At 33.3% G+C, this 11,859-nt stretch overlaps 1 protein-coding gene across 1 annotated transcript; it reads left to right on the top strand.

Annotated features, from left to right (window-relative positions):
* The first annotated feature begins 3,909 nt into the window (after window positions 1–3,909).
* Window positions 3,910–6,181, top strand: LOC131597439 (uncharacterized). Its single transcript, XM_058870138.1, has 6 exons — window positions 3,910–3,944; window positions 4,291–4,442; window positions 4,526–4,653; window positions 4,865–5,286; window positions 5,613–5,693; window positions 5,947–6,181. The coding sequence occupies exons 1-6, from the start codon at window positions 3,910–3,912 to the stop codon at window positions 6,179–6,181; spliced, it is 1,053 nt and encodes a 350-aa protein (XP_058726121.1).
* The last annotated feature ends 5,678 nt before the right edge of the window (window positions 6,182–11,859 follow it).

The raw sequence follows: 11,859 nt of genomic DNA, 5'->3' as shown, positions 1-11,859 counted from the left end.
GTAATCGATTTGGATAAAACAGCCCCGTTGTGGAAGTCTCTAAAACATGACATGATATTGTTTTTGATGAAGGGCCAACACTTTTTAACAAAAAGAATGGAGTAACCGTCGGGACCCGGAGATTTTGTACCATCACAATTCCAAATCGCCTCCTTCACCTCTTCCTCCAAAAATGAAGACTCAATATAATCACTCTCCTCACTGCTAAGGCTCTTGAAGACAGCTCCATTCAACATTGTCCTATTAGGGACCTCCTCCACAACTTTTTTAGCAAAGTGATTAAATACCTCGCTTTTGACATCCTCCACCGACTCCGCCATAACACCATTAGTGACCACTCCTCCGATATGATTTCTTCTAAGTCTATGTTTCATAACAGCCCACTCCTTCTCCACGTAGCATAGAAAATCCTTGTTCCTAAACCATTCATTATTGAATTTGAATGGTTTAGGTCCCCAATTCTTCGTATCTTCAACCAGCCACATCGGACAGTGATCCGACACATCTCTCTCGTCTATGCGCTGCCCCGCTACTCCCCAACGGTTAATGATGGTATCCGAAATCAAAAAGCGATCCAATCTACTTTTAGAACGGCCATCACCACCGAACAATCTATATTTTTCCCCTTACAAGGAACATCTACAAGATTCATAACTTCAATGAATGCAGCGAAATCCCTCCACTCGGCAGAATTCACTTGGGCACATTTTCCCACTCTTTCCCTTCTGTTTTTAACAACATCAAAGTCACCCCGAATTTCCAGAATAAACGTTGATGATATAGTAAATATGATTCTTCTAGAATACTTTAATTCCCAAATACTCCACACCCCTAAAGCTGCAAATAACGTCAATCTCGTTCTTCTTCCACATAATAAGCATACCACCAAATAACCCAACAGAATCAGAAATAGTGAAATCTATATCTTCCTTATACCAGAAACTTCTAGTCAAAGATTGAGATAACGATGCAAGCTTTGTTTCTTGAATTAAAAAAACGTCAGCCTTACCTTTATCAATTATGTGAGCTATTCGCCTCCACTTGACAAAGCTGCCTCCTCCTTTGATGCTAAAGGATCCAATGATCATTTGAAATCTCTGTTTGTCCCCTTCTTTCCTTCCCTGCTAGCACACTCCAAATCTCTTATTCTTCTTTTCACCATCGTCTGAGGTTCCGTTGAAACAACACCCAGGCTAGTTACCTCCCTCCAAATCCTTCCTCCATCATCCATGAAAATTTTTAGAATCCGGTTGTTGCATCGAACGATGTCAGATTCCATTGACTGTTCGCCATAGTGTAAATCGGTTGTTGCTATCTGCCTCCCGTTAATCATGTTTCCATCTGAATGAGAAGAATTGGATTTAGAGTTTGTATTGTTGTCTTTAGATGCAATCGCAACAGCATCAGGCCCCTTCTTGCAAATGGGCCTTTGTTTATTGTTTCTCCCTACTAGCCCACATTTAGGCCCATATTTAATAAGCCTGGTCCGTTTCTTTTTCTTTCTAACCATATTCTAGAATATATATATATATATATATATATATATATATATATATATATATATATATATATATATATATATATATATATATATATATATATATATATATATATATATATATATATATATATATATATATATATATATATATATATATATATATATATATATATGAGGGTTATATTGATTCCAAGAGTAAGTTATTATAGCTTACTCCACATCTTGACCATTTATTCTTTTCAATCTAATGGTTAAAAATAATAAGTCATTAAATGTGGAAAGAGAAAACTATTCCTTATTATTTTTAACCATTAAATTGATTCCAAGAGTAAGTTATTATAGAAAGAGAAACCAATCCAGTCCATTAAAATCAACAAAATTAAAATTTAATGGTCGTGATTCATTGTTCTCATTTCTCATAATAACCAAGTGTTCTCACTTGAGTCGTCCCATATATATATATATATATATATATATATATATATATATATATATATATATATATATATATATATATATATATATATATATATATATATATAGAGAGAGAGAGGAGGGATCAAATTACACCCGAAGAGTTACACCACGAGTTACACTCATTCAATAACTACATTTTGAATTAATATTTTTTAAATTCAACCGTTGGATCATTGTTCTCATTTCTCATAATAACCAAGTGTTCTCACTTGAGTCGTCCCATATATATATATATATATATATATATATATATATATATATATATATATATATATATATATATATATATATATATATATATATATATATATATATATATATATATATATATATATATATAGAGAGAGAGGAGGGATCAAATTACACCCGAAGAGTTACACCACGAGTTACACTCATTCAATAACTACATTTTGAATTAATATTTTTTAAATTCAACCGTTGGATTGAAACATAATATCATATAGATCATACCTATAAAGTTTGAGCTTAATCTATAATGATTTACTATGTCATTGAATTGCATCAAAATTAACGTTATATGAAACTTTATAGTAAATCATTATAGATTAAGCTCAAACTTTATCGGTATGATCTATATGATATTATGTTTCAATCCAACGGTTGAATTTAAAAAATATTAATTCGAAATGTAGTTATTGAACGAGTGTAACTCGTGGTGTAACTCTTCGGGTGTAATTTGATCCCTCCTCATATATATATATATATGTTTATATATATATATATATATATATATATATATATATATATATATATATATATATATATATATATATATATATATATATATATATATATATATATAAGAATGATAGGACATTTATTAACCATTAGATCATAATAGATTAAAAAATTTATTTTAAAGAACACATATGACCGCATGCTATCTTTACTTCCTTCGCCTTCTCTAAAATTCACAAAATAAAAAAAAAATTAATATTTATTATTAAATTTCAATCAAGCTCTAACGAAAATTATTCCTGAACCTTTCCAAATTCTCTCTATGTTTATATTGTTTAAAGCAAATATTATTTGAGGAAAAAAGATATACACTTCAACCAAATCACACTATTATTTTTAAAAATGCTATGTGATATGGCTGATTAATAAATTTCAATTGGAAGATATAATGTCAGTGCAATATCTTTAACCTCATATAATTTAATCATTAAGCTAGAGTTTACCATAAAACAAAAACTATCTAAAAGAATGTGAATTGGGGAAGATGAAAAAAAATGTGAATTGGGGAAGATGAAGATGAAAGAAACATCATAATTCCATTAACAAATTGTAGAAAATGTTTGTGTTAGTGAAGAAGGTAACCGATTAACTATTAATTTACACAACCCAGAAAAATAAATCCTCATTATGATTAATTAATAAGAATATTATTACCTTGATTAATGTTTTCGATAATTTCTTATTTATTTTCAAAGCTCTCCTTCACTCTTTCTCTAAACTAAGTAATAAAATTGAACTCTACTAACATTGGTTGGTTGTTTTGCAACAAAGAGAATGCATATATTATTAAAGCCATATTGTACTGTACACATAGTGGTGAAGTCAAAGAAAGAAACCAAGAAAGAATGGGCCAAAGAATTTGGAATATTTATCATTTAAAATGCAAGAATTATATTCCATTTAGTAAGTCAACAATGTCTTCAAGCTAAATAACGTGGGAAGAAGCATGGATAGAGAGATAAAGGAAAAAGGGTGCAAACAGAATATTCAGAATTGAATTGAATGGAATCCTACTCCAACTATGCAACTTGAACCAATTGTGATAAACTCTATAGTATATAACCTTCAACTCTTGCTCTATAAATACCATCTCACTCCTACTTCTTACTTCAACTTCAATTCTCTTCTTGTCTTTCATAAGAGAATTGATATCAAAATCAGTTTAAGGAATTATGGATTGCCGAATCGAAACCGCAGAAACTCGCAGGTTTTCTTTCTTTCTTTTTCCTACTCCACACACAAATACTACTCTCATTCTAAATTGCAACCCTATTTGTAAGTATTTCTTGTCAAGAGTTCAAGGTCTATAGCATAACATAACGCTATAACCAAAACTACAACCGCAATTTTAAACCATAATATACGCATAATTTGTTTTAAACAATAAAAAAAATTATATGATTCAAAATACAAGTGATACTTCAACCTGAATATATATATAAAAGAGACGGTATCGACCAAAAAATAATGTTGCATATATTAAGTTGTAAAAACCTATATATTATTGAGTTGTTCATGTTTATCTTAACAAGAATATTTGTTACAATATATAGGAACAAGTGTGCAGCATGCTATAGGCAGTTCAACAGAGTGGAGCATCTAGTGGATCACATGAAGATCTCTTATCATTCTGTTCATGAACCAACCTGTGGTATTTGCAGGAAACATTGCAGATCCTTTGAGTCTCTAAGGGAACATCTTATAGGTAACTAATGAACCTCTTCTTAAATATTTATCATGATGATAATGAATTTGTAACAATCTAATATGACGCGTATGTTTTTCTAGGTCCATTGCCAAAACCAGAATGCAAAGAAATCTTTGCTAACCGAGGGTGCAAGTTTTGCTTGAAAGTCTTTGATAGCCCTAACTCTCGTAGGATCCATCAACAAAAGTGTCAACTCTCTGGATTAAGTGTATGCATACACATCTATTAACTAAGGACTTAGAGCATATATAAACGCGTATTGAATTAAGTGCTTATGCGTATATTATTTTTGTAACAAAAGATAAAATAAAGTTAAATTGTCTGAACTTATGAAAATAAACTGAAAATGGTTTATGAATAAGATAGTAAGATACGTGATTATTTGAAGTAATTTTGTTCTAACTCTTATGATAATATAGGGAATATGTGGCCGATTTTCAAACTTGGGAATTCGGGATAACTTGACAATTGGTGGGGGAAGAGGACCACAAGTAGTTGCACTAGCTTGTAAAATGGTGGGAGGTGGAAGTGATGGTTCACTTGATCTTTGTGCAAGAGTTTGCTTAATAGATGAACATGAGAATATTATCTTCCATTCTTATGTTACTCCACCAATTCCAATCACAAACTACAGGTATGAGACAACTGGTATTAGACATGAATACTTAAGAGATGCAATGCCATTGAAACTAGTTCAAAGGAAGATTCAAGATTTTCTTTGTAATGGAGAACCCATTTGGACAATTCGTTCAAAGGGAGGAAAAGCTAGGATTCTTGTGGGTCATGGTTTAGATCATGACCTTGCATCTTTGCAAATTGATTATCCAACACCAAAAATAAGGTAACTTATATTCATTTGTACATACTTACTAAAATTTGTGCAAAAACAGACTCAACGCAGATATCAAAATGTCACAATTAAATCGTAACTAAATAAATTTTCATAACAGATTTATCACAGTTAAAACGTGGCTAAATAGATTGTTATTTATTTTGCCTCCAAAAATTGAAGACGATCTCTCTTTAACCGATGTTAAACATCTATATTTAGCTTCTAAATTTAGGGAGTTAACTAATGACTTTGATCAAATATTGCTTTAACTATTTCAACTATCTATTTCATAAATATATATATATTGACTTTATATAAATTAATGATGTCAACAGGGACACTGCAAAATATCCTCCACTCATGAAAACTAGCAAGCTCAGCAACTCACTCAAATACCTAACACAAGCATATCTTGGGTAAGTATCAACTCAATTTTATTTTATTTTCTTAGAAAGAATGTTATATGTGCAAACTTTTCAAACATATATATATATATATATAATATATATATATATATATATATATATATATATATATATATATATATATATATATATATATATATATATATATATATATATATATATATATATATATATATATATATATATAAAAGATTATTTTTGAAACACTATTGACCTAATTGAGTATTATTATATATCCATGTAGGTATGATATTCAAACTGGAATACAAGATCCTTATGATGATTGTGTTGCAGCAATGAGACTCTACATGAGAATGAGAACACAGATGCACAAAACAGAAGATTATCCTTTGGCATCTGATCCTCAAAACAGGAATAACTTTGCTTCATGGAGGCAAAGTGAGCTTGAAAGAATGAGTCCTGAACAAATGCTAGAATTCTCAAGGTCTGACTACTACTGCTGGTGCTTGGATCCATGAATTAATGGTGAAACTAAGCCAAATACACAAGTTGAAAATCATCATGGAGGAATTCATAATTTTAGTATTGTTAGTAATTATGTATTGATATTAATATTAATATGTAGTAAAAGTAAAAAATAAAGTATACCAAACTGATATATGGTGTCTTTTTTTATTAGAAAATTATTATTGAGTTGAAGTACTTCTCGTACTTTCTTTAATAGTATTGTTTTTATTACAAAAGATAATCTTAATATGGAATCAATTTATGGAATAGTTTAGTTAGTGACTAATAGTTAAAGTGTATTTTTTGTATTGTGTATTTATGAATCTGTTTAATGAAAAGAATATATGAGTTGGTTGTGAAATTACATATGATGGTGTCTTTGTTACTTTTTGGATTGGCATGGAAATAGTAAAAAACAAAATTACATGTGTGAATGTTCTTTCTATTCCTACAATAATTGTGGGATTCAGAGACCTTAGTATGTATATTGTGTAGTATGGTGGTTAGCACTTGCCAACAGCGGCGAGAAGCCTCGTGTGGTTCTGTTTTACGATGATTTAGGGGTCCTGCTCGCGTGAGGTGAGAGACTGATATTAAGTGGTGTGCTTAGGTATAAGCGTGTCAGTTAAGATTTATGTGGCTTAAGAACTGTCTCTTTCTCCTACGAGTGAGACGTATTTATATATCCCTCTTAGGTGTATGGTTCTCTTGGGAAGGGTCATCATCCGCTCAATCAATGATTGACCGTTGAATCCATATTTCCAAGGAAGACATGGGTCAATTATAACCCGAACTTCTCTCTGTCCAAGAAACGTATTATCCCACATTTCCCATGACTAGGTGATAGGCAGACCTTGGAGAGAGGTGATACCTCCCCTTGGATGACAAGTTATTGTCGCCTCTCGTGAGGTGTCCTATAATCATGCCCTATAACGGTTCTTTTACAAATATAACTACATAGTCCCTCAAGCACGAGGCCTTTTGGTAGAGGACAAAGTCTTTTAGATCGAGACTCAGGGGACTATCCCAAGGACCCGCTCTTCTTGAGGACATAGTTCCGCCAGTGAGGCTTCTATTAGCTTAGGAAATCTAAGTCCCTCAGGCGAAGTTATATGTAGCCCGATTGGTGAGACTATATGTCTCTCAGGCGAGGTTTTATGTAGCCAAGCTGATAAGATTGTAAGTCCCTCAAGCGAGGCGTTGGACCTCTCGGGCAGGACTTTCATCGAGTCCTCAATCAAGACTTGTGATTAATTCTCTTAGGCCAGACTTCGGTTGCGCCTCTTTGGCCTGATTTCTGTGTCTAATCCTGCCCGAAGAAACACTGAGTCTCTTAAGTGAGATTTTAGTTAATCTTGGGAGTGTTAGTCCTTTAGGTGAAGTTATATGTAGCTTGGCTGATGAGACTATAAGTCCCTCATGCAAGGTTATATGTAGCCTAGATGATGAGACTATAAGTCCCTCAGGCGATGTTATATATAGCCTAGCTGATCAGACTATAAGTCCCTCAGGCGAGGCGTGGACTTATCGGGAGAGACTTCCATCAAACCCTTAAGAAAGACTAGTGATCAAGTCTCTTAGGCCAGACTTCGGTCGCGCCTCTTAGTCGTTATTTATGTGTTTAATCCTTCCCTGAGAAACACTAAGTCCCCCATACAAGAGTTTAGTTAGCCTTGGGAGTCTAAGTCCATTAGGCGAAGTTATATGTAGCCCGAATGATGAGATTATAAGTCCTTCATGTGAGACATTGGATAGCTCATTTGTATTACCCTAAAGGGCGGCAAGAATCTCCACCATGAAGTCCAGCAAGTATTGCATCAAAGGACAATAAGGATCTTTGTTTATGAAGTCCAGCTAATATTGCCTCAAAGGGCGGCAAGGATATTCGTTTATGAAGTCCAGAAAGTATTACCTTAAAGGGCGGAAGGGATTTTAGTTTATGAAGTCCAGAAAGTATTGCCTTAAAAGGCGTTAAGGTTCTTCATTTATGAAGTCCGGCATACAAAAATATTCGGGAAAAACATCCATGTTAGCAATAAACACTCAAAAATTGTTCATAGGTACATAATCATGATGTTTATTAGAAAATTACAAATAATTTAACTATATTAATATTAAGATGGAGAGCATTCCAATTTCTGGGCAAGAGTAGTCATTCCAACTCCTACAGCTTGTATGCCCCGTGAACTAGCTTCATGAATAAGTGATATGGCCCCTCCCAATTAGGTTGTAGCTTTCTCTAGTATGCGGGTAGAACCACTTCTTTTAAGATCAAGTCACCATTTTGCATCTCTATTGACTTGACCTTGGAATTATAACTTCTCGGGCCCTATGTTTGGCCTCGAATTGTTGGATAGGGACGACTTCTCTTAATTCGTCAAACACATATGTCGCACACTTCAACCCTGCCTCTTTTGCTTCTTCATTAAATTGGGATCGTCGCCACAAAGGTGTGTCAATCTCCACAGGTAGCACGGCGTCCTCCCCTTAGACTATGGCAAACGGAGTTTCCTTGGTGGTGTGATGCGGAGTGGTGTGGTATGACCATAATATCTCATGGAGCAGTTCGGCCCATAAACCCTTCGGCATTGTGAAGCCTCTTCTTGAGTCCCTTCGAAATTACTTTGTTTGTTGAGTCCGCTTGGTCGTTATCTTGAGTGTGTACAATGGACACGAACTTCGTCTATACTCCCAAGTGTTTGCAGAAGTCAGTGATCATATTTTTGGAAAACTAGATTCCATTTTCAGAGACAATAACTCCAAGAAGTATATATATGCATATAATATTCTGCCAATAGAAACGGCAAACTCTCTCGGCTGTGATATTGGCAATAACTATCACTTTTATCCATTTGGTAAAATAATTGACCCCCACTATTAAGAACTTCAATTGACCTGGTGCTAGGGGGAACATGCCCAAGATGTACACGCCCCACTGGTAGAGAGGCCAGGGAAAAATCACCGACTAGAGAAGTTCGCTCAGGGAATGGTGAAGATCATTATGTCTCTAGCATTGATCACAATTCTTGTCAAAGGAGATGTTATCCTTCATTAGAGTGGGCCAATAATATCCCTCCCCTAATAGTTTGTGGGCGAGGACTTTCCCTCTAATGGGACTATTGTAGGCTCCCTTATGTACTTTTGCAAGCACAAGGGCAGTTTCATTCGCGCCTAGGCATCACAGCATGGGAGAAGCCTTCCTCGTTTTGTAAAGTTTTCTTGAGAGTATGGTGTACTTGTTATCCAGTTTTTGGATTATTCTTGCTTCCCTCATATTATGGAAGTTCGTTTTATTGTAGATAGTGTATTATGGGCGACATCTAGCTAGATTCATGGAAAACATCTAGGGAGTATACCTCATCCGCCTCAAAGTTGGGGGAGCCAAGAGTCTCTTGGATGATTGTTTTGTTAAACCCAGATGTCTTTGATGTGGGGAGCTTGGACATGAGGTCTGCTATGGAATTCTACTTGCAGAGGACATATTCTATTTCAAAAGAAGTAAGATGGGAGGATATACTTCATACCTTTTGGAGATATTTATTCAGCAGTGGATTATTTGCTTGGTTAGACTTCAAAGAAAGGGATTTTACTTTAACTTCAGGACCTTGATGCTTCTCCAATTTATCATGATCCAATTCCCGTTTTTGAAATAGATCAAGATCCATTTCATTTTCTTGAACTTTTCCGAATAATGCAGTCAATGACATATTAGAAAGACTTTTTTTTTTTTTTGATATTTTTGTCATTTTTGGTTATCATGCTCAAGACAATGATATAATAATTTTGAGATTTATATCATCATTTGTGAATGTTTTTCCAAGTGCCATCAAATGATTTGTCAAGTGTGAAAATCTCTTTTGCAAATAAAAAATACTTTCATATGGCTTCATTCTAAACATCTCATATTCTGGGAAGATAGTGTTTATTTAGGATCTTTTTACTTCTACTGTGTCTTCATGATTTATTTCTAATGTTTCCCAAATTTCTTTGGTTGATTTTCAATTTAAAACCCGAATTTTTTTGTCCATTCCCAATGTCAATGCAAGTATTTTTTTGCATTGTTATCAAACAACACTTTTTCATGTCTTCATTATTCTGAGCCTTTCACCTTTATTTGTTCTACATTGTTTATGACAATCGTAAGAATGAATGGACCATTTTCAACAACATCTCATAGTTCTTACCTTTATGCTTCTAGGTACATATGCATGTGAATCTTCCATAAGTCATAATATTCTCCAACGAAACATGGAGGTTTGTTGTTGCTACCACAATATGCTAATAACGCATTTGCAGAAGCCATATTTACCCTGATCGAAGAGTAAGAAACTTAAACTTGCTCTGATTCCAATTGTAACTACATAGTACAACCTAAGAGGGGGTGAATTAGGTTTTATAAATTTTTCTCATTATTTTGCAGATGATCTTTTTCTTTTTCTAAAATAACAATGATTAACTTAGAACAAAGATGCAGCAAAATAAAAGTACAAAAAAGTAAATGAATACGAGAGATTTATTTTAGTTCCCTTTTCTAATTTAAGGGGTGCATCTAGTCCCTTCACACCTTGAAGAATTTTTCAATATGTTAGATTTTTCAAGGCAAAAAGTGAAGGATCAATCGATTTCTTAAATGCATTCATTGTTTGTAGAGTCAAATTTTCAAGGCAAAAAGTAAAGGATCAATCAATTTCTTAAATGCATATTTTAATTGTATGGTTAAATTTTCACTGCAAAAAATTCCCTACAATCGATTGCTTCAATATGATCAATCGATTGACACTTCCAAAAAAATTCATTTTTGTTAGGCAGTACTCCCTCCGTCTCATAATAAGTGTCTTATTTGAGCTGTGCGCAGTTGTTAAGAAAATGATTAGATGTGTTGGTTTTAATGATAAAGTTAGTAATATTTACTAAAATACCCTTGTTTATTATGGTGGTGGAGTAGTTAAAAAGCGTGAAAGTTTATAAATAGGGGTATAGCAGTGGAAAAAAAGTAAATGTTGTATTGGTAATCTAAAAAGAAATTTATTATGAGACATGAAAAAAGTGAAAATGAGAAACTTATTATGAGACGGAGGGAGTAGCAAACAAGCAATCAATTGCTTCATAAGATTAATCGATCACACCTTTAAGAAAACTGAATCTTTGTGTTTTTAAAGGCGTTCCTTGAATGAAAATTATGCATAGATGTTATGGAAACTTTAGAAGGGTTTAAATGAAAGATTTTGAGCACCTAAAGTTTATACACATATGAACTGTTATTGTACCTTATCTTAAGATCCAATCCTTTGATTTACAATAATCTATAAGCTTATGCAATCTTGATTCTTGAATTCAAATTTTTTTCTCTTTGATATTTCTTCTTTGATAAACTTTTGTCTTTCTCAAGATTAAATTAAGATAAATGATTAAAATCTTCTTCACATTAATAGGGATACTCTATGGGAAAAAAATAGAAATTTTTGTTGTGTAACCACCACCAATAACAAACAACCTGGGAGGCACAAGAAGAAAAGGAATGGAGATGCAGGAGAAATGGTGAAATATGAGACACAATTGAAGCAGGAAAAATTTGGAATCAAGTGCAGTCGGTGCCCTATGAATGGACATAATAAGACTGCATGCAAACTGCCAATACCATTTACACAAGAAACAACTCAACCTAACAAAGGTCAAGTAGCACCAAGTC

This window comes from Vicia villosa, linkage group LG4 (assembly GCF_029867415.1).
Source record: "Vicia villosa cultivar HV-30 ecotype Madison, WI linkage group LG4, Vvil1.0, whole genome shotgun sequence".
Taxonomy (NCBI): Eukaryota; Viridiplantae; Streptophyta; class Magnoliopsida; order Fabales; family Fabaceae; genus Vicia; species Vicia villosa.
The sequence above is the reverse complement of the archived record's forward strand: the minus strand, read 5'-3'. Positions and strand labels throughout refer to the sequence as shown.